This window comes from Cynocephalus volans, chromosome 1 (assembly GCF_027409185.1).
Source record: "Cynocephalus volans isolate mCynVol1 chromosome 1, mCynVol1.pri, whole genome shotgun sequence".
In the NCBI taxonomy this organism is placed as follows: Eukaryota; Metazoa; Chordata; class Mammalia; order Dermoptera; family Cynocephalidae; genus Cynocephalus; species Cynocephalus volans.
In genome coordinates, this window is record NC_084460.1 from 294,800,433 (window position 1) to 294,824,908 (window position 24,476).

Below are 24,476 nucleotides of genomic sequence, written 5' to 3' on the forward strand. Positions count from 1 at the left end.
TAGGGTTGGTAGAGAAAGAGCCTAGTCTTTTTTCTAATTCTGTAAGGTCAGCTAGGGAAAAGGGAACATGGACCCTAACTACTCCTTCAGCCCCAGCCACCTCACGTAGTGGGGCGATTGTTAAAGGGGTGGTGGGAGGTCCTCGGGAACGGGTAAAAGGGGGGCTTAGTGGGTCAGGAGTAGGGGAGGGTAAAGACGGAGGATTGGATGGTGCAGGAGGTGCAGAACGTGACGCAGATGACGGGGGAGGAGGAGTGGACACCAGAGGCAGTGGAGGAGGAGGAGGTCGGTAGGGTGGGAGTTCATCAGCAGGTTTGAAGGTGGAAGAATCAAGGGGTGACTGTGAAGAGGGTTTACAGGCTAAAAGGACTTGAGAGGGAGCACAGAAGGAGCAGAGGGTGGGGTTCTGAGCAAAGAGGCGAAAAGCCTCGATGTAGGGGATCTCCCTCCATTTTTTTTTTAGGCGCTGGCAGTAGTTAACGAGGTCTCGTAGAATGTTAGGATCTAGTGTGCCCTCAGGGGGCCATGTGTTTTGATTATCTAAAGGATAATAAGGCCAATCTTGTGTACAGAATTTGGTGAGGAGTTTGGGAGGTTTTTCAGAAGGCATTGAAGTGGAGAGTCCCCTAGGGAGGAGGAGGAAGCACCCATTCTGGTCTCTTTATGGGAATTTAGACAGAAATCGGACAGAGATTAGTGATAAGACAGATCCTTCAGCCGGTTGGGAAAGGCAGGATCCTAGAGGGCGTCCCCAGTAGGTCACATCAGTCCCGGCAGGTTCAGGTACCGACCAGGAGGAGAGAAGGGAGGTGTGGGTCATCACTCAGACCTTCACTTCTCTAGGGCAAAAGCCCGGTGTATGAAGGAACCTAGCGCTAGGATTTTCTGGTCAGGTACTGGACCCGGGAGGTGGAGAGAAGAGAGTGGTGGACAGGAGGGTGAAAGAGAGAAGGAGAGAACAGAATGGGGCTTTTAACCTCCAAAAATGAAAGTAAAAGTTTACTGGGGCTTTGGAACCTGTTATAGTTTGGGAATTTATGGTGGTCGTGAAGACCATGGTGGGGTGGGGTATGGGCGTTAGGGGCTACTGGACGATCACTGCGGTAGCCTGAAAAAGGGCTGGTGCCCTTTAGGAAAGGGGGCTTACCTAATGATGAGCCGGTGGTGAGCGGAAGGAGCCAGCGCTGAAAAGAATGGACGAGGGTGGACCGTCAGTGGTGAGCGGTGGATGGGAGTCCGGTCCTGGTGGGACGGAGTTCCTGAGGGGCGACTTGAAAAGTGTTGCCACTGCGGTTCGAAAAGTGTTGCCGCTCGAGGGAGCCCCGAGGGGCGACCCGGTAAGTGTTGCCGCTGTGATCCGAAAAGTGTCGCCACTTGAGGGGAACTCCATCCCGGGTTTCGGCACCAATGAAAAGGATGAGTTGACACCAGTTGACGATCCACCGGAGATAGCTCGTTTTATTAGGCAGCACACACACATATATATAGGGCTTTAAGGGAAACTGATTGGTTTAAAGTACAATCCCTATTTAGCATACCGCATGGGGCTTGGGGGGGAGCTGATTGGCGTGCGATTCACGCCGGCGGGAAGGAGAATGCGGAAGAGAAGGGCAACCAGCGCCATGATGGGGTGCTGCTGAGAAGGGCTTATGTGATCAGGGTGTGATCCCTTGGGGCATTTGGGTTCTTACAAGAACCTTAAAAGACTAACTCACCTTTACGAAGAATCTCTGTTTTCCACCAACACCCGTTGGAGGGATATTCCTCAGTCTGCGTAAACCATTGGAATTGATTTCTTGTGCATATTTCCTGGGGTTTTATAAACTAGTTAGATTTCAGAAGTTCTACCTTTGCTGCTAAAAACAATAAGGAAGTAACTTTAGTGCACAGTATCATATGTAAAAAAATTTAAAGCCAAATGGGCTTTTAAATAAAAAATTGTCATGACATACACAAGTACATAACGTAAAATTTACTTACCTTTTTAACCATTTTAAGTGTGCATTCAGAGGCGTTAAGTATATTTGCATTGTGTGTCACCACCATTTATGTGTAGAACTTCTTCACCTTCCCTCACTTAAAATTCTTTACCCATTAAACAAGGAGTCCCATTCCCTCCTTTCCTCAGCCTCTCATAACCACCATTCTTTTTTCTGTGTCTGGGTACCTTGTGTGAGTGGAATCAGATAATATTTGTCCTTTTGTGACTGACTTATTTCACTTATGGTTCATTGATTTTGTAGCATGTGCCAGCATTTCCTTTCTTTTTAAGTCTAAAAGAATTGTATGTATACAAAGGTACTTCAAAAAAGTCCATTGAAGGATTCGGATTGTCTTTTAATTCTATTTTTCTACAAACTTTTGGAAATACCCTTGTATAACACATTTTGTTTATCCATTCATCTGTTGATAGTCATGTGGATGACTTCCACATTCTGGCTGTTGTGAATAATGCTGCCATGACTATGCATGTATAGATATCTGTTTGAATCTTTGCTTTCAACTCTTTTGGATATATACCCAGAAGTGAAATTGCTGGATGTTATGGTAATTTTACTTTTAATTTTTTGAGGAACCATCATACTGTTTACCACAGCCATTTTACATTCCCACAAGCAATGCACAAGGGTTGCAATTTTTGTACATCCCAGCCAGCACTTGTTATCTGCTGTTTGTCTTTTTGATAATGGCCTTGCTAATGTGTATAAAGTAGTATCTCATTGTGGTTTTGATTTACATTTCCTTCATGATTGGTGATGTTGAGCGTCTTTTCACATGCTTATTGGCCAGGTGTTCTTTTTAAAGGTATATTTATCCGACTAAGACCTATGCCTTCTCTTTATTCTTTCCCTTAATGAACCTCTCCTACTCTTTATTTAGTGACTAGTGTTTCAAAATAAGTAGGAAAAAAAACTGTGCATATAATTATATATGCTTTTTTGAGAAGTATATATTATTTGTACTTAGTGTTTTGTGTGTGTGTGTGTGTGTGTGTGTGTGTGTGTTTGTGTGTGTGTGTGTGTGTGTGTCGTTTTCGTGACTGGCACTCAGCCAGTGAGTGCACCGGTCATTCCTATATAGGATCCGAACCCGCAGCGGGAGCGTTGCTGCGCTCCCAGCGCCGCACGCTACTGAGTGCGCCATGGGCTCGGCCTGTACTTAGTGTTTTTTTATAACCTACCTTTGACATTAATGAATTATGTCATCTTTCCATGTCAAATGTACATCTACAAATGGTACATCATCATGTTTGCTGATTATAGGAAATTTCATGTTATAAATTAATTACAGTAATTTAGCCAATTCTCTATAGTTGGACATGAGGGTTGTTTCCAGGTTTTCATTGTTATGTGAGAGTATTTGAATGAAAATCCTTGTAGCTAAATCTAACCAATGAAGTTTAACATTTTTCATGTTTTTTGGCCATTTTCTTTTATGGAAATTCACTGTACATGTGCTTGGCCCATTTTTCTAGTGAGTTTTTCATAGACTCCATTTGAAAGAATCCACTGTCTAATGGCCCCACATTTCCTACTTGTTGGCCTCAAGAGGTTTCCTGTGAAACACCAAAGGATCCATGCTGCGATGAGATTAGAACTACTAATATTTCTTATAGTCACACTATACCTCAGCATATAAAGACTCTAAGAAATACTGCATTAAAGCAGTCTGTTTACTTTTGTGTTGCTCTCTGCTTCCTAAATGATTTCAACCACGGGACCCCTTTCTGTGTAGTACTTAATGATATCCTTGGGACTTTTGTTCTTCAGAACATGTTCTGGGACACACAGCTTTACTCAGTACTTCTGACTGGGAGACCTTATTCCACCTCACCAGGAATTTCTGGTGACTATGTTGATTTGACCTCTCTATGCCTTACATTCCCAGTTGATTAAAAAATAGAGACTAGGCTGAACCCGTGGTGCACTTGGGAGAGTGCGGCGCTGGGAGCGCGGCGAGGCTCCCGCCGCGGGTTCGGATCCTATATAGGAATGGCCGGTGCACTCACTGGCTGAGTACCGGTCACGAAAAAGACAAAAAAAAATAGAGACTAAAAGTACCAATGGAGAAATCATAGCTGAGTTTTAATGTAGCGCCTTTCTTGGGTTAATCAGTAAATGATGTAGCTAATAATAGAAACCAGGATAGACTTCACAGTGCCATTGCATTTTAACTACTAATATTTTAAATAGAGTTTTTTTTTACTCTTAATGTGCCCACTTTTCCAACTTATATATATAATTTTTACTCTAATCCTGTTTGTATACATATTATATTTACTGCTAACAGAGCCTTAGAGCACATAACGTATTCCTTTTCAGTTTATGATGTAATATATTGGTTGATAGACCCCGAGTTTCACACACACTCCCCCCACCCTTTTTTTTTTAGGAAGAAGCTCTACGACGCCAGAGGGAGCAAGAAATTGCATTAAGGAGGCAGCGAGAAGAGGAAGAAAGACAGCAGCAAGAAGAAGCTCTTAGAAGACTGGAGGAAAGAAGAAGAGAAGAGGAAGAAAGGCGGAAACAGGAAGAATTGTTACGCAAGCAGGTGACCAGATGGTATACTTTCCTTTGAAGCTAGGAATTAGTGATTAAGAAAGTATTAAGACATTTAGATAAGCTATCTAAAATCTTTTCAGGTTCCTGAAAATTACCCAAAGAAACTTAACTGGCTCTTATTATTTCTAGATTTATTTTTTCTTCAAGTGAAAACCTGTTTCCTGGGGGGGGGAATTAAATTTATCTTACTTTTCTGGTTTTCGTTCATATATTTAGTGAAGAATGTAAAATGTGCATGTTGGTGTGTTGGTTTTGTTTTTGTTTTTAGCAAATTTCAAACTTATACAAAGTAGAATACTGTAATAAATTCCCGTAAGTCACCCAGCTTCAGTAATTACTAATGTAATGATTTTTGTGTGAGATGAGAGTCTGATTTCATTCTTCTGCATGTGGATATCCAGTTTTCCCAGAACCATTTATTGAAGAGACTGACCTTTCCCCATTGTGTGTTCTTGACTATAAATGTGTGGATTTAATTCTGGGCTTTTTTCTCTTCACTTTCTTGATAAGTGTCTTTTGAAACACCTGAGTTTTTTATTTTCATCATGTCCAATTTATCTGTTTTTTTCTAATAATGTAATAGTTTTAGTTCTTTTAGCTGTAGATTCTTTATATTCTGAATATGTGTCCTTTGTTAGGTAAAGGTTTTGTGCTTATTTTCCCCCAGACTACAGCTTGTCTATTTTCTTAGTGCTGTTGTTTGATAAGCAGGGATTTTTAATTTTGATGAAATCCTATTTATCAAAATTTTTTTTCTTGTTGGTGTGTTTTTTTTGTTTCTTTTGTATAAGAAATTTTTTTCCCACCTGTAGATCATTAAATATCTCTTGTGTTTTTTCCTGAAAGCTTTATAGTTTTGGATTTACAAGTAAGTTTGAATTATTTTTTTGTGTGTATGGTATGTGGTATGGGTTGTTCCAGCACCAGTTTTTGCAAAGTATTCCTTTGGTGCTTTTGTCAGAATAAGTTGTATAAATATGGCTCTTTTTCTGGACACTCCTTTTCTGTGCCATAGATTGGTTTGTCTATCCTTAAAGAAGTAATACACTGACAATTACCATAGCATTATAGAAAGTCTTGAATGCAGCCAGTATGTCTTCCAGTTTTATTCTTTTGTTCAAGACTGCTCTAAAATCTTTTGCCTTCTCATTAAAATTTAAAATCATCATCTTAGTAGGCTTTGATTTGTACAGAAATTGTGATTATGATTAGGATTGTGTTGAATCTATAAATTGGGGAGAATTGGTATTTTAAGATGTACTGAGTGGTATATACCAATCAATGGACATGGTATATCTTTCCATTTATTTATGTTTTCCTTTATTTTTTTTCAGTAACTTTCTGTTTTCACTGTAGATGTTATATATTTCTTTTGTTAAATTTATTGTTAGTATGTCATTTCTTATGCTATTGTAAATAGAATTAAAAAAATATTTTCTAGATGTTTGTTGCTCCTAAATAGAAATGGAGTTGTTTTTCATATATTGATCTTGTTTCCTGAGACCTTGTGAAACTCACTTATTACTTTTAATGGTATTTTTGTTTATTCCTTAGGATTTTTTATGTTGATGAATAGGAGCAGTTTTAGTTCTTTCTTTCCAGTCTTGGATAGAAATGGTTAAAATGGACAATGGATAGCCTTGTTCCCAATTTTAGGGAGAAAATATTTAGTGTTTCACCATTAAGTATGTTGAAAGTTTTTTTGTAGATACCCATTATCCAATTGAGAAAGTTTCTATTTATTCCTAGTTTGCTGAAAGTTTTTTCATGAATAGATACTGAATTTGTGAAATGCTTTATCTACATGTATTGATGATCATTTAATTTTCTTACTTATTCTGTTCATATGGTGAATTATACTGACTGAATTTTGAATGATAAACCAACTTTGTGTTCCTGGATTACACCCTACTTGATGATAAGTTAACCTAATTTATTACTGGTTTTTAAAGTATATTTGTATCTATGTTCATGAGGGATATTGTCTATAATTCTCTTATACTGTGTTTGTCATGTTTTGGTGTTAGTTTTATGCTGGCCTCATAGACAAGTTGGAAAGTGATACCTCTGTCACTATTTTCTGAAAAAGTTTATGTAAGATTCTTATTATTGCTTCATTGAATATTTGCTAGAGTTCACCATTGAAACCACCTGGTCCTTCCTTGAGCTATAAGGCTAATCAGGTTTTTTGTTTGTCTTCTATCATCAGTGTTTGTAATCTGTGTTTTTTAACAATGTTGTCAAATTCAGTAGTACAAATTTGTTCCTTGTTATTCTTTTAGTATTCTTTTTATGTTTGTTGATCTATAGCAGTAGTCCCTCTTTTATTACTCATATTGGTAGTTTGTGGTCTTTTTATCAGTTTTGTCAGTTTATCAAGTTGTATCAGTCTTTTGAAAGAACTAAATTTTGGCTTTGTTAGGATTCCTGCCACAATCACTATTATTTTCTTCCTTCTACTTATTTTTGGTTTAATTTACATCTCTTTTTCTATTTTCTTAAGACGGAAATTTAGATAATAAATTTTAAGCCTTTCTTCCTTTCTGATAAATACATGTAAAGCAATGCATTTCCCTTTAAGTGTTTTAGCTACATCTCACAATTTTTGATAATGTTATATTTTCATTATCATTTAATTTAAAGTATTTTCTAATGATTTCCACTTTGGCCTATGGGTTATTTAGAAGTGGGTTATTTAATTTCCAGGCACTTGGGATCCTTTCCAGGTATTCTTATTTGTATTCATTTCTAACCTAATTACATTATGGTCAGAAAACATAGTCTGTAAGACCTCAGTTTTTAAAAATTTATTGACTCATTTTTTGGTTTAGCATATGGTCTATCTCAGTGACCATTCCATGTGCATTTGAAAATAATGTATATTTTTCAGAAGTTATGTGTAGCATTCTGTGAATCATGATTAGGTCAAGGTGGTCGATAGCATTCAGATATTTTATATCTATATTCAATTTTTATCTAGTTATGTTAATTGCCAAGAGAGGGATGCTAAAACTCAAACTGCTTTTTGATTTGTTCATTTCTCCCTTTAGTTCTGTTAGTATTTGCTCTTATCTGTTTTGAACCTGTTATTAGTTGCATACACATTTATATTGTCTTCCTCATGAACCTTTTATTGTTATGAAATGTTCCAATTTATCTCTGATTCCTTGTTTTAAAGTCCGTTAAATTGATATTAATATAGCTACTCCAGTTTTCTTTGATGTTTCCGTGGTATATATTTTTTTGTTATTTTCTTTTTTGTATATTTACTAATTTTTAAAAACTGTATAATGGACATTGTAAATGACAAATTATGGATTCTGTTTTGTTCCTTTAAAGAGAGAGTTTTGTTCTGGCTGGCATTTAACTTGGTGAATTCAATCTTTACCAACTCCCCCGAGTGGTATAGTAATGGAAGTCTCCATTCAGTTCTTTCATCTTTCTGCTGCTCCTTTTTATCTTAATCCCCAAGATCTACCTCATGTGTGTAGTTTGAGTCAACCAAGGATTTCAGCAGATTTGGGGACTTATCTCTTTCATGGATCCCTTCTTTTGTTACCTTTCTTGCAGATTTTCTCCCTAAATTTATGGCTACTCCTCTATCCTAGAACTCTCTCTTGCTATCTTAAGATGGTAGGGCTTTGAGCCCCTTGTGAATTGGGGAGTGCCTTCAAGCAAAATGTTTCCAACTTGCCGATCTTTCTTTTGTTTTTTTTAAGGGTAGACTCTTCTTCAGTTTCTCTCTTGTGTTCTTTTTGTTTGTTTTGGTTCTTTGATATTTTGTTCAGCTTTTATAATTACATGGTACTCTGCTATTATAGGAAGTGAGAACCCCAAAGCACTTCATTTTAATGTTTAACATAGATTTTTTTTTTTTTTTTTTTTTGTATTGGTAGACTTTAATTTTAAACCAGTTTTAGATTTTTGGATAAATTGGAAAGATAAATTGGAAATAGTGCAGAAAGCTTTTGTATATCCCCTGAATACAGTTTCCCCCATTATTAATCTCTTATTAGTATGGTACATTTGTTATAACTAAAATATAGTGATGCATTATTATTAAATAAAATCTATAGTTTGTTCAGATTTCCTAAGATTTTTTCCCCTAATGTCCTTTTCCTTTTCCAGGGTCCCGTTCAGGATATCACATTACATTTAGTTCATTTAGTTGTCATATCCTCTTAGACCCTTCTTAGCTGTGACAGTTTCTCAGACTTTCTTTGTTTATAATGACCTTTACAGTTTTAAGGAATACTGGTCAGTGTACATATTGTAGGATACACTCTGTGGGAATTTGTCTGAAATTTTTCTCACAAATAGACTGTGGTTATAGGTGTTTGAGAGGAAGATCACAGAGGTAAGGTGGCATTTTTATCACATCATATCAAAGGTATACAATATCAACATGATTTATGAGTGCTGTTGATAGCCATGATCACTTGGTTGAAGAAGTGTTTGTCATATTTTCCTACTATAAGTTACTGCCCCCCTTACTGTACTCTGTAAGTCACTATGTGCAGTCCACACTTAAGGATGTAGATTTTTGTTTGTTGGTTAGATTGACACAAAGCTGGAAATGTTTGCTTTTGTTTAGTTTCTGGATTGAAACTCTTTCAGAAACCTAAATTCTGTTAGAGGTAGATAGCTTCTAGGTTAGATTACGTACTGATTTATTCTTTGGTTTATTCATTTAACAGTTAACATATTCAATTAATGTACTATATACCAGTTATTTTGCTTATTTATGGTGGAGTATAAGACTTTTTAGGAAATTGTTTCTGTCATCAAAAAGCTTACAGACTGTGTGGGTGATAACTATATAAGAAATTAATGCCACAATTAGGTTGCTTTCAGCTGCAAACTCAAAATACCCACCTAAAGTGGTTTAAACAGTAGATGACATTGTTGCCTCACATATCGAGGAGGTCTGGCAATAAGGCAATTAATTACACACTTGCTTCAGTGACTCAGTGATGCCATTAAAGATTCAGGTTCTTTGTGTACGTCTGCTCTACCATTTCCTGGTGTGTTGACTTTTGAATTTAGATTATTCACCCCACAGTTAGGAATTTTGGATATCACACCCTTGTACAACCTATATCCAAAAAGGGAGTAGCCCTTCTCTCAGGCTGCTTTCATTTTGTCTGGGAAGAGTATCTTTCTTAGAAGTCTCCCAGCAGATATCCTTTAGACTTAAATCAGATCACATGGCCAGTTAAAGCTTAAAAGCAAAATCTGACATTTTAAACCAGGAGACAGGAGGCTCTGTCTACAAGGAAGAAACCTGAAAGGGAGTGGTTGTTGGATAGGTAGAAACAGTAGCTGCCGCAGGTGGACTAGAAGCAGGTAAAAAGATAAGGACAGAATGTAGATGGGCATAATCAAAAGGCAGAGAGGTCAAGTCTACCTTACCTCCTAAAGGCTAAGGAGTTCTCTTAGAGTGGCTGACATCTGACCTAGGTTTTGGAGAGTGAAACGGGGACTATATTATCTGCATAAGACAGAGCATTTCAGGCACAGCAAACAGACTCTGCAAAAGTGTGGATAATTTCTTAACAATGAAAAAAGAGTTCTGGAGAACATAGTAGAATGGTTTTAAAGGAAGGAAGGAAGAAGGAAGCTGAGCCCATATGAGGGAAAATGTAGTAGAAGGTCGAAGATTGGTTGAAGACAAGTGTCCCGAAGAACTTGTGGGCTTGTGGACCACAAAGGGCAAGAACCAGGGATGGAGTTAAGTGGTCTTGCAGAGTTGCTTTGATTCTAGAATTGGCTGCGGCGTTCAGGGTAATCAGTATCCTCGCAAGATATTGGTAGCTCTTAGTGCTCAGTACCCTGAGAAGCTTGCTTGGCCTCAAATGTTGGAACAGTATTTCAGGAGACTTTTCCTACAGTTGTTGGTGAGCTGATTCGAGATCAGGACTGTCACCAACATTCAAAGTGACATTCCTTCAGTTAATTAAAATTGAATCCTGTAAGCATGCCAGGCCTTTGTGGCTACTGTAAATATATTTTAAAATAAAATTTAACTTCTGTTGTTTACGTCGTCATAAACAGAGTTTCTCTGTCATTTCTATAGCCATTTGACAGAATCCTTCAAAAGTGATTCAAATTTTTCCCCCTACAATTAATAATATTTTTTTTTCTCTTTTCTTTAATTTCTCCTCCTGGAAAGGAAGAGGAGGCTGCAAAATGGGCCCGGGAAGAAGAAGAAGCGCAGCGTCGATTAGAGGAGAACCGGCTACGAATGGAGGAGGAAGCAGCCAGACTCCGACATGAGGAGGAGGAACGGAAGAGGAAAGAGCTGGAGCTCCAGCGGCAGAAGGAGTTAATGCGCCAGAGGCAGCAGCAGCAAGAGGCTCTCCGGAGGTTGCAGCAGCAGCAGCAGCAACAGCAGCTGGCACAGATGAAGGTAGAGCCTGAGACACCAACCTCAGGAGCTATTTGCTAACATTGCTTTTATCATCAGTTAGATAGATGCTGGCAGTAACAGTAAAACAGTACTTTTTCTTTATCATTAAATATTACTACTTTGGTTTTTAATCAATCAATAAAATATAACATGATGCATGTATTTTGTGTTAGGTGTTTAAACAAGAGAGGAATAAATGGAAGAGGATAGGACATGAGCAGTGATGCAGGCAAAAACAAGTAAATCTATTAGTCATAAATTTAATGTGGCTCAATAAACATTAGAGTGCCTATTTTGTACTAGTTCAGCCATACTGAGACAAAGATGAAAGAGACAAGGTAGTTGTCCTCAGAGAGCTCCTAGACTTAAGAGTAATAGGCATATACATATGAATGTGTAAATGGGAACCAGAATATAGAACTTGAAATACAATTGACCATGGAGGTGTATTGAAAGTCGGGTTAAGAGCTGATGTATGCAAAATGTTGTTTTAGGAAGATTCAAAGCACTATTTGAAATAAGGAGAGAGTGAACACTGGGAGCCCAGGAAAAAGTGCATGGGGGTGGTGGAGAGAATGATTAGGAAGGGCCAGTGGGAGAGAACTGGCCTGATAGCAGTCAGCAAGACTTAGTGACTGTGAATCTTAGGGACAAAGGCAGAAGCTGGGGTAGCTACTAGAGAGTATGCCTTTAGTGACTAGGAAAATAGTGGAACTATTTATGAAATCTGAGTAATTGGGAAGGGAGGGGCAGATTTATGGCAGGTTCAGTATAACTTCTTGCCAGGTCTTTAGTGAGCACTAAGGCTTAGTGTCCCTTATCTTCAAGGAGCTCACAGGATAAAGACATATAAACAGGAAATTAGAATACAGTGTGGTGAGTGTAGCAGGAGAGGTGCATTAAGGCAGTAGTTCTCAGAGTGTAGTCACCTGGGAAGTTGTTAGACGTGCAAATTCTCAGGTCACACACTAGACCTACTGAATCAGAACCTCTGGGGATGGAGTCCAGCAATCTTGTGCTTGTCTGGGGGTCTCCCCCCCCCCCCCAAATCTTGTGTTTGAACAAGCCCTCCAGGGGATTCTGATGCTTGCTGTTGCTGTTGCTTTTCTTTTCTTTTCTTTTTTTTTTTGAGTAGCATTTAATTTAATTTAATTTTATTTAATTATTACATTCTAAGATGTTGTTGCAGAGGGGTGGCCCATGGGTGGCTCCTTTGCTGCCTGGTTGCTGATGGTGGGGGTGGGGCTTCTGGCAGAGGCTCCATCTTTGCTGGACTGGTTCTGTTTCTTCTTGACTTACGTATGTTTGGGACTAGTACAGGGTATAGGGATCTGAACCGTTGATCTTGGTGTTGTAACATGGTGCTCTAACCAGCTGGGCTAACCAGCCAGCCTTGACTTACTTTTGTTAATGTGTATTTTTCTGAGAATTTGTCCATTTCATCTAGGTTATCTAATTTATTAGCATACATTTGTTCATAGTATTCCTTTATATTTCTGTAAGATTAATGTTCCTTTTTCATTTCTGATTGTGGTAATTTGAGTCTTTTCTATCCTTTTTTTCTTGGTCAATCTAGCTAAGTCAATTTTGATCTGAAAAGAACCAGCTTTTGGTTTCCTTGATTTTTCTCTATTGTTTTACTGTTCTGTATTATTTTAATTTCTGCTCTAATCTTTATTATTTTATTCCTTCTGCTTGTTTTAGGTTTAGTTTGCTCTTGTTTTTCTAGTGGCTTAAAGTCAAAGGCTGGGTTATTCATTTGAGATCTTACTTTCTCAATATAGGCATTTACAGTTATAATTTTCTCTCTCAGCCTTGCTTTAGCTGCCTCCCATATGTTTTGATTTCTTCTTTGACCCATTGATTATTTAAGAGTGTTTTGTTTAATTTCACTTATTTGTGAGTTTTCAAAATTTCTTTGTTATTGGTTTCTAATTTCGTTCCATTGTGATCAGAGAATGAACTTCGCATTATTTCTATCGTTTTAAATTTATTATTGAAGTTGGTTTTATGGCCTAGCATAAAGTTTTACTTCTTTTATGTTATGCATAAAGTTTTTCTCCAGGTCTATCCTGGAGACTGCTCCATATTCACTTAAGAAGAAGGTTATTCTGCTCTTGTTAGATGGATTGTTCTATAGATGTCTGTTACGTCTAGTTGGTTTATAGTGTCGTTCAAGTGTTCTGTTTCCTTGTTGATATTCTACCCAGTTGTTTTGTTCGTTATTGGAAATGGTATTGAAGTCTCCAATTTTAATTGCTGAATTGTCTTCATCTCCTTTTATTTCTGCCAATTTTTGTGTCATGTATTTTGGTGCTCTGTTGTTAGTTCTGTATATAATTGTTATATGTTCCTGACTGACTGATCCTTTTATCATCAGAAAATGTTCCTCTTTATCTTAGTAACTTTTTTGTTTTAAAGTGTGTTTTAATAGTATAGAAACTCCAGCTTTCTTGTGGTTGCTGTTTGCCTGGTACATCTTTTTTCATCTGTTTACTTTCAGTCTCTTTGTATCATTGAATATAAAGTGTGTCCCTTGTAGATATGTAGTTGGGTCTTATTTTTTTTAATCCAGTTTGACAGTCTCTCTCTACCTTTTGACTAGATTCTTTAATCCATTCACATTTAATGATATTATTGATATAGTTGGTGTTATGTCTACTATTTTACTTTTTGTTTTATGTCTCATGTCTTTTTTGTTTGTCTATTCTTCCTTTACTGCTTTTTTTGTTTGTTTTTTGCACTAAGTATTTTCTAATGTAGCATTTTAATTTCTTTCATGATTTTTTTCACTATAGTATTTTGAGTTATTTCCTTAGTGTTTGCTGTAGGGCTTACCATACACATCTTAACTTATCAGAATCAGTTATACATTTATTCTAACTTAATTCCGATGTTACATATAAATGCTACACTATTATAGATGTTCCCTCTTCCCCCCTTTTGTGGTGTTATTGTTATACATATCACATCTATAAATGTTACAAACTCAGTGATATAGGGTTATGATTATTACTTTAATTTTAATCTCTCAGAAAACCTGAAAAAAGAAAGAGCAAGTATATAAGAGTATTTCAGAAAGTTCATGGGAAGATTCATATTATTTTTTTAATTCTATTTTTCCATGAACATTTTGAAGTACCCTTTTGTATATGCATAGCTTTTGTTATATAACCTTATTTATCGCTTCTGTTTTTCTTTTATTTGTTCCTGTGGATTCAAGTTACCATCTGTAGTCATTTACTTAGCCCAATACAGCTTTGCCTCTGCCTATCTCCTTTGTGTTATTGGCAAATATGTTAGATTTCTATATGTTATAGACTATCTTTTATAATTACATAATTACTCTTATTGGTGGTCCTTGTTTTCTCATGTGGATTCAGATTACTTTCTGGGGTTACTGGCTTCTAGTTCGAGGAACTCCTTTTAATGTTTCTTGTAAGGTAAGTCTGTTACCAACAAGTTCTCTGAATTTATCTGAGAATGTCTTTATTTCATCTTCGTTTTTGTTTTTTTTAAAAGATGACTGGCAAGGGGATCTCACCCCCTGACTTGGTGGTGTCAGCACCACGCTCTCCTAAGCGAGCCAACCAGCCATCCTTGTATAGGGATCTGAACCTGTGGCTTTGGTGCCATCAGCACCACACTCTCCCAAGTGAGCCACGGGCCAGCCCTTCACCTTCATTTTTGAAAGATAGCTTTACTGGATAAAGAATTCTCAGCTGACAGTTTTTATTTTTCCTTTGAGAACTTTGAATATCTTACCCCAGTGCCTTCTGGCCTCCTTTGTTTCTGATGAAAAGTTAGTTATTAATTTTATTGGGATTCCCTTGTAAGTGACAAGTTATGTTTTCTCTTGCTGGTTTCAAGATGTTTTCTTTGTCTTTGGCCCTCAGCATTTTCACTATGATATCACTGTTTGTGGATCTCTTTTTAGTCTACTTGGAATTCTTTGACCTTCCTGGATATGTAGATTCATGTTTTTCTGTAAATTTGGAGAGTTTTCAGCCTTTATTTTTAAAAATATTTTTTCTTTTCTTCTGGTACTTGGGTTTTATGGATATGCTGAAGTACTTAATAGTGTTTCACATTTCTCTTAGGCTCTCTTCATTTTCCTTCATTTTTTTTTTTTTTTTTCCCTTTCTGTTCTTTGATTGGTAATCTCTGTTCATCTGTCTTCAAGTTCACTAATTCCTTTGCCAGTTCATATATACTTATGTGATCCTCCAGTGAGTTTTTCATTTCACTTATTGTACTTTTGAACTCCAAAACTTCCTTTTGGTTCTTTTTTTTTTTTTTTTTTTTAAATAACTTCTATCTCTGCATTGATATTCTTCATTTGGTGTGACATTGTCATCAGACCTTCCTTTTGTCAAACTTAATAACAAGCATAGAGAGGCTCTCTAAAAGAAAGTGATGTTTATTTGAGAAAAGGTAATATGCATGCCACAGTAAACCATGCATGTATTCAGGGAGGTAAAGGGCCTTGGTGCAAGGTTGTGGTTTTTGCACAGTCTTTTTTTATAGATCTTGTTATCAGTCATTTATGTGTGGGAGTCCTCTCTTCTTGGCCTTCCATAGCTTCCATATTTGTCAGGGCTTTTTTTTTTTTTAGTCCATTTTGATTCTGACAGCTTTCACAAGTCTGTCTTTTCATGAAGCTCTTTCTCCAAAAGCATCGCTGATCAATCATCCTGTATTTAGCTTTTGATTGTCTCTCAGTGCCAGGGACAGATCTGTCCTTGGTTGTTCTGGCCTGGTCCCACAGCAGAGGGAAGTGATTGGTGACTAGGAGTCAGTGTCAAAACCCTTTTAGCCATATTTGAGCAACAAAGGAAACTTGAAGGGAGTGGCTGTCAGGCTAAATCTACCTGGAGTCTATTGATAAGTTCAAGTTTGTCTTTTCCCCAGGCATTTGCTATCATTTCAAAGTTGCTGGTCCATTATTCTGTTAGGAGTTGTACTTCTGTGAAAGTTTAACAAGTAACAGGTACAAAGTTTAAAAAGGGAAAATACAAAGTAAAATTAATAGTAATGTGATAATCCCAGTTTGTATAATGGTTTTGAGCTGTGAACCTAGGCTTAAAGACAACCAGTTGAATAAATCACATCATTGTCCTGCCAATTAAAAAAGGTAGGCATTAAATCTCATGATGATCTAGAATCTTATTCTGACATCTTGGGAAAAGCTATCTACAATGTGAAACAATCAGCTTCTCTCCCTGGTTTGCAGTTTGAGTGTCTCTAGTTATGGCATTGGGTGGTTTGGTGAACTTTCTTTGTGGCCCATACATTAGGCCACATACACATACATGAGATGTATTCCTTAAAATTTTTCTAGTTTCAGCTTATAGGACTTCAGGAACAGAGAAGTTCTCATTTTTAGTAATTCTTTGGAAGAAAGTTGGATTGGAAGAACCTGGAAGAATTTAGAAGAATTTACCTGTCTACAGGTAGATAATAAAAACTTGAATACAATGCATAGGGCTACAATCTAATAATAAGAGTATTATAGTTTTTCTTTATAACTTATGCTCTCTACATCGATCATATGGAATCTCAGATTTAAAAACTTCTTGAGGCTAGGAAGTGAAACCAAGGCAGGCTTCAGATTTCATCTACAGTTTTGAGGTTACTGGGCCTGCCAGTAACAGTTTTTACCTACTCACTGTAAAGCTGGGAACCCTTGAAACTAGGCATTCTATTCACATTTTCAAATATGACATTCCAGTCAAAGCCTTGGTACTGTAACCAGTGTTTCCAGTTGTATTCTGTTATAAAGAGAAAGGAAATTCTATTGAGCTTATATAGTTAACCATATTGCCAAAAGAATACAAACAGTTTCAAATTTTGGAGGGATCAAGTAGGGAGAAAAAGCAAATTTTTCCACTTTTGTTCACAAGAATATATTTTACCAAATTGCTGTAAACTACAGATAGCTTAAAAGAGAAAATTTCCTTAAATCTGGAAAACTAAACATTTAAGTAAAAAACCAGTAATGTTTCAAATAAAAGTCATAAAAACATTGTCTTCATAAGTTATTTAATCTCATGTAATTAATTTTTATTCTGTTTGATCTTGATTAGCAGTTTTATGAACACATGAGTTTCTTCATTAGAGTTCTGGAAAACTTTTATTTTGTCAGTTGATCTTGATTATTAAAAACCTGTATTTAATAGTACTTGTTAGATTTTCTTCCATGAATCTGATTGCAAATACTTTTAGAGAAAAATTAAAACAACTGTGGATGACTGAACTTAAAATAGCCATGGTTAAAAATCTGATGAAAGTTCATTATAATCAGCAATTGACAAAGAAATTTGGTTATTTCTGAGATATACAATATAATTATGATTGATGACATATTAGATTTTTAAGAATTTTATATAATTTTGGAAAATTTATATCAGTAACATACCCATAAACGTAATTGAAATAAGATCAAGTATCACTTAGCACTTGACAGTGCTTCTCACACAATTTACCAAATATGCCTAATCATTTAATATCTCTACAGGGGCCCAGCTAGAAAAAATCCCAATGTTAATTCTAGGTCAGAAAGACTTAATTTAGAATTTTGATATTGATATAAGTCCATCAAAGTTGCCAAAAGGTTTAAGACATTTTATCAACACAGGATCATAAGTCACTGTGAAATAATAGTTATGCTGTTAATCAGAGACTTCAAAAACAGTATAGAAAGTTACATGGATGTAAAAACAGACACACACCTTACTCTTTCAAAGTGGCTTTTATAAGTAATAAAAAAATTTTTTTGAAAAACCTAATATAGATAACAAAGGAAATTATCTTTTTTTTTTTTTTTTTTTGTCTTTTTCATGACCGGCACTCAACCAGTGAGTGCACCGGCCATTCCTATATAGGATCCGAACCTGTGGTGGGAGTGTCGCCGCACTCCCAGCGCAGCACTCTCCCGAGTGCGCCACGGGCTCGGCCCCGAAATTATCTTGATAAGACATTAAAATCTTTATTTCTTAGGCCAGTTACCAAAAAAGGTAAAGAAAAACCTCCTGCAGTGTGATTACTTCTCTTTATGGGAAGCCTGTTCAGATAACCTGAAAGTCTAACCTGATGAAAAGGTATTTGAATTTAATCAGACACAGGAAGAGTGTATCTCCAAGTGTACATCATATTATAGAGGGATGTAAACAAGAAAACTAGTACCTTGAGCAGGGGAATACATGGCTATTAAAGCATGGGAAGTTTCCTGGTTCAGGGAACAATTCAGGCACATGAAGAAGGCAAAAAGTACAGTACAGAATCAAGTTACAGTGGAAGAAAACATTGCTTTTCTAGGCCTTCAAGAGAGACATTTTCAGGCTGGCTGTTTGGCTCAGTTGGTTAGAGCATGGTGTTATAACACCGAGGTCAGAGAGTTCCAGTCCCTGTACCGGCCAGCCAAAAAAACCCCCAACAAGACAAACATTTCATCATCAGGCCATAACAGCAGAGTTAGAACAGGAGAAAAAAAGTTAGAGGAGCTGATGAAAAAGTTGAAATAGAGAGTTGTGATCCCAGCCAAGCAAAAGGTGTACCTTCTCAAGGGGAGAAAGAACTGAAGGCAATTATGTATGACCTGCAAATCACATGCAGTGAAATACAGCAAAAGTTGAACTTCTGAGATATGAATCCAAGAAGCTTCAAGAGGAAAACTACCTCAAGGACTAACCGAAGAGGACAGCATTTCTAACCTCACATTAGGGAAATTAAATGGATCTCAGGAAGAAATGTGGCAGAAATAGAAACTAAAACAGGAAAAAGCTGCAGTTCTGGAAATGGTTGAAAATTTAAAGAAACATTTCGCAATTAAAAATTAAAACCTCCTGTAATTTTTTATTAAGAGAGGATCACTACTTCTTAAAAACAAACAATCAAACCTGTTCTAACATAGTGGCCAAAGTTTTAGTTTTGTATTTCTATATACCAAAGCTCTATCTTTAGAAAGACTTATGAATAATTTCCTTCTAATCATAGTCAGCTTGATCACATACACGTTTCTTTCACAAATTTATTCTCCACAAACTTTCCACAATTTTCTCAGAGCTTTCACTACATGTTTAGACCTTTTGCTTTGTCCTGTACTTTCTGTTTCTTAAATAACCAGTCATTTTACTTTAAGACAAAATTTACTTTTTTTCTTTTCATTTTGAAAAATTATTCTCTTTTTAAGCTTTCTTACCAAAAGTACATCTTCATACACATAACTTTCTTTACCTCTCTCTCTTCTACTTACTTGTTTCTTTCTATCTTGTTTCTGTTTTCTTCCTAAATTTATTTTTTGAAACAACCTTAAATAACCTCTTAATTCAGATAAAAAATTTTTTCTTAATAAAGAACATTTTAAAAATGCTTTTCTTATAATTTTTCTCATCAGAAACACACCTTACTTTTTTAGTGCACTTTATATACAGAATTATACATATTAATTAGACTTTCAACTCTTAGTAACCTTAGTTTCTAGTGAAAACCTAGAAAGCAAGGAATTTTGAACTGTCACATATCAGTATTTTCTCTTATTTGGAAATGACTGAGACATTTAATGAATATCTATCACTTAATTATAAACATTTATCCTATTTACATTTGCCTAATTTATTTTTGTCAGTTATACCTAGATTACTTACGAAAACTGAGATACTATACTAGTATCATAGCTAGTCATCGTTTCATTTCCCTGTTAACCATTTTTATAGCCTGTGAATATTAGGTGTTCACCTAAGTAGTAACTTTAAAGTTAAATATATGAATAATTTGCTAATACTCAGAAGTTACAGCTACTTTTATTAAACCAACAATATTAAATTAGTTTTATTTATCATAGTGTTACTACACAAAATAATTTTGTTTTTAGGCTGGGTTTATCATTTTATGACTTAAAAACATCTAGCAGAAACAAATATAAAACTGTCTAATCAGTAAACCCAGGCAAAAATGTATGCTCACAATTCTAAAGCCATCTCTTATTTTTATTTTATCAACAAGTTTAAAACCAGCTTATTTATCAAAGATTTATTTAAGTCATGTTACCTAAAAGGCAACTGGGTTAATTACTATATATTTTATATGAGTACTCATTTATCTAAGCTAATCTGAGTAGAATTCCTTAAGGGGTTTCTGGCCTACTATGCCACATGTTACCATGTAGACATAATGTCCAGTGTAATGCTTGTACATGTGGGTAAATATACCTAAACACGTATACACACACAAAAAGACCTTAAAAGCTTTCATTTTAGAATTTTAGTCATGAGACAGTAAAACATAGTAGTAATACAGACTCATTAGTGTATAAAAGACAATTGGATCCAAATTATGTTTCTGACAAAATGGGGCAAGTTTACACGGCTAAACTTTATTTGTCCCAATAGATAATCTTAGGAAGGCTGTGGACCAAAATTTTGGGTAAAGCAGTTTGGTTTAAAAAAAAAAAATTCTCTTTTACCCTTTCTTCCTTCTCTTTTCAGTTTCAAATGAATATAGGGAGTTTAATTTTCAATTGTCTACATTTTAATTTTCAATTGTTTATACTGGCTGAACTATATAAGAAAAACAAAATCTCCAAGTAACTTTGAACTAGTACCAAGTTTATCTTTTGTTTGTTAGTCTGGTTTGCTTGACTAGTCAATGTAAATAGGTAAGCATTTAGAAAGTTTATTTTTTTCTCTCCCCCATCCCTCGGCTCTTCCTGGCGTATGTGTGGCAGACAAAGCAATTTTTATGCTGGACAGAGAGATACCTTATACTATTGCTCTGAGCTCAAGATTTTGACCTGTTTGATCTGAGAGACTAACATTTATAACCACTTATCTAGTTCTTTTCCTTTAGACTTCCAATCCTTCAATTATGTCTTATTGTTTTTGGCAGGCCAGTATGGGCACGTGAACCCTTTCTTTACCTTGGTGTTATAACACTGGCTGTAACTAACTAGGCTAACCAGCCAGCCCCAATTAACTTTTCATAACCCTAAGCAGTAATTAGCCATGCTCACCTAAATTTACACTTTCAAACGGTGTCTAGGTTGTTGGTTTCCATGGAACTGTTGTAATTTGTAAAGCCATTCATTTGAAAGCCCTTTAGGTTTATTTTTTAAAATCTTGGCTGGAATGCTATAAGCAGTGAGTTTTATCTCAACCCCAGCAGAAAAGTCAACAGATTCAAAGTAGGCGGAAAAAATAAAATACAGAGACAATTTAGAAGGCTCTACATGTTAACTCTATAGTTGGCTGCAATTTTTTAACAAGCTTAGAGAGTTTGAATAATGGCCATTTGAGCTCTGAATTTTCCTTGGTATAGTTTGTCCATTAGTTTAAAAATGTGCCCAGTAATGGGCTGTATAAAGCTGGCTGGAATCTCCAAAGAAAGGTTGTTTTGGCATGCCTTTAGAATTTTGAGGATCTTGCTTCATTCTTATTAATCTCTCAAGAGCAAAAATAATCTTATAAATCCTGTCAGAGAATATCAGGAATATGGACCCATGTTTTAGATGGTGGTGACTGCCCTAGTAGCTTTTAATTAGCCATCCTGAGCTCACCATTTAGAATGTTTATTTTTGCTCTCAGAAGATTTTCAGAAGCAAACAAGGGAAAAGAGCCAAATTATTTACAGATGCAAGTAACCAAACCAAAATGAAACCAAAAATAAGAGTGTTCACAAAAATTTTAAGCAGGTGTGCAGGTCAAACAAAATATTAAATTAGGTGTGCAGAAAAAAAACAAAAGTAAATTCACCAGAAAAGACATGCCTCACGGACAGGATGTAAATTCTGTAGAAATCAGAGTACTTAAACCAGAAAGATTCTTGTCCTCATACCAGAAAGGACTTGCCAGAAAAGATGAAAAGTCTTTTATTATCCCAGGCGGGATGAGAAACACTGTTGCCTTTCCCAGGTAGAGAGCCTACTGACTAGCGGCGTAGGGTAGAGGGAGCCCTGTGTCTTGATGGCACAGTCTGGAGTGGGTTTTCTGTCTCACTGAGCTGGCAGTAGGAGGGAGAGAGTGAGTCTTGGTTCAAGTGCCACCGACTTTTGTTGTTTTAGCAGATTTTCTTGAATAAGTGTTTCTTCATTTGCTGGATGCCCTTAGGAGCATTTCCAGAGACTTTATTTTTAGTTTTTATTTTTTTGTTTTCTACTTGTTTGGGGGAGGCTGGCCGGTCTGGGGATCTGAATCGTTGACCGTGATGTTACAACACTGCACTATCACGAACAGCGCTAACTGGACAGTCCTCCAGAGACTTTAAATGGTTGCTTTTTGATGATTTCACTGGTTTTGGTGGGGATCAGGTCCACAGAGTTCCTCATGCTGTAATACCAACAGTGGAACATAATTTTCAACACTGTATTTGCTTTAAAAACAATTAAGGTAGAAACGTCAGGGCAGAAAAAGAGGAGTACTTTTTTTTTTTTTTTAAATTAATGAAGGATATTAGGCATTCAGGGGACACACAATGTGCCAAATCGCCTACTGTTTGCTTCAGATTTGGGAAAGGGTTGCTCCAAAAAGCATGATTGACAAACCACAGTTCTCTCAGTGGGCAGTACAGGATAAGGGCTGAACTGAAAAATGTTCTGAAGCAATGTTGAAGGAACTACAGGATAATATTTTCTATATATAAAGAAGTCTTAAGGAAAATGATATCTACAGATAACTGTCAGTCTAATATATGAAAAAGACTTAGGTTTACTCTGCATTACCCCAGAGAGCAAACCGATGAAATCATAGAGTACATTAGAGTACAGACTTTTGGGTGTGTGTGTGTGTGTGTGTGTGTGTGTGTGTGTGTGTGTGTGTGTGTGTGTGTGTGTGTGTGTGTGTGTGTGTGTGTGTGTGTGTGTGTGTGTGTGTGTGTGTGTGTGTGTGTGTGTGTGTGTGTGTGTGTGTGTGTGTGTGTGTGTGTGTGGTGTGTGTGTGTGTGTGTGGTGTGTGTGTGTGTGTGTGTAGAATATAAATGGAGTATATTTTAGCACAGCAATTGGAAGAATCTTAGACGTGCCTGACTTTTGGTGTGTGTGTGTGTGTGTGGTGTGTGTGTGTGTGTAGAATATAAATGGAGTATATTTCAGCACAGCAATTGGAAGAATCTTAGACGTGCCTGACTTTTGGTGTGTGTGTGTGTGTGTGTGTGTGTGTGTGTGTGTGTGTGTGTGTGTGTAGAATATAAATGGAGTATATTTCAGCACAGCAATTGGAAGAATCTTAGACGTGCCTGACTTTTGGTGTGTGTGTGTGTGTGTGTGTGTGTGTGTGTGTGTGTGTGTGTGTGTGTGTGTGTGTGTGTGGAATATAAATGGAATATATTTCAGCACAGCAATTGGAAGAATCTTAGACGTGCCTGACTTTTGGTGTGTGTGTGTGTGTGTGTGTGTGTGTGTAGAATATAAATGGAGTATATTTCAGCACAGCAATTGGAAGAATCTTAGACGTGCCTGACTTTTGGTGTGTGTGTGTGTGTGTGGTGTGTGTGTGTGTGTAGAATATAAATGGAGTATATTTTAGCACAGCAATTGGAAGAATCTTAGACGTGCCTGACTTTTGGTGTGTGTGTGTGTGTGTGTGTGTGTGTGTGTGTGTGGGTGTGGTGTGTGTGTGTGTAGAATATAAATGGAGTATATTTCAGCACAGCAATTGGAAGAATCTTAGACGTGCCTGACTTTTGGTGTGTGTGTGTGTGTGTGTGTGTGTGTGTGTGTGTGGTGTGTGTGTGTGTAGAATATAAATGGAGTATATTTCAGCACAGCAATTGGAAGAATCTTAGACGTGCCTGACTTTTGGTGTGTGTGTGTGTGTGTGTGTGTGTGTGTGTGTGTGTGTGTGTGTGTGTGTGTGTAATATAAATGGAGTATATTTCAGCACAGCAATTGGAAGAATCTTAGACGTGCCTGACTTTTGGTGTGTGTGTGTGTGTGTGTGTGTGTGTGTGTGTGTGTGTAATATAAATGGAGTATATTTCAGCACAGCAATTGGAAGAATCTTAGACGTGCCTGACTTTTGGTGTGTGTGTGTGTGTGTGTGTGTGTGTGTGTGTGTGTGTGTGTGTGTGTAATATAAATGGAGTATATTTCAGCACAGCAATTGGAAGAATCTTAGACGTGCCTGACAGGGGAATTTGTCATTTCTGGAGGCAGTGCATCTATTCCTGGTGCTGACTGAAGTTCCACTGGAGAGGGCTGGAGATTGTTTCCTGGGTACAGTAGGGTGACACATTCACTGGGATTTTAGACAATATCAGTAGTTACTGACAGATTTGTCACATCAGAATTACAAAAATACACATTCTCTGGCCTTACTTTTGGATCTTCTGATTCATTAGGTGTGGTAGAGCCAGGGTATCTACATTTTTACAGGTTCCATCATGTGATGCTTCCAGGCTTGAGAGCTACTGTCTTACTTGATCTTGATAGCACCTTCCAAATGTGTTATTTCCAATGGAGAAAAAGAGTTAATTTTTGCTCGGTTTGCTTACCTAGGGCACCAGTCCCCTTTGTT

The 24,476-nt window shown here is 36.8% G+C and overlaps 1 protein-coding gene across 5 annotated transcripts in view; it reads left to right on the top strand.

The window, feature by feature from the left end:
* GIGYF2 (GRB10 interacting GYF protein 2) overlaps window positions 1-24,476 on the top strand; it is a 147,407-nt gene that overhangs the window by 104,711 nt on the left and 18,220 nt on the right. For all 5 annotated transcript variants that reach the window (XM_063089362.1, XM_063089391.1, XM_063089402.1 and 2 more), the window contains 2 exons: window positions 4,393-4,551; window positions 10,735-10,971. In XM_063089362.1, coding sequence (XP_062945432.1) covers window positions 4,393-4,551; window positions 10,735-10,971 — 396 coding nt within the window. The remainder of the gene's footprint in view (window positions 1-4,392; window positions 4,552-10,734; window positions 10,972-24,476) is intronic.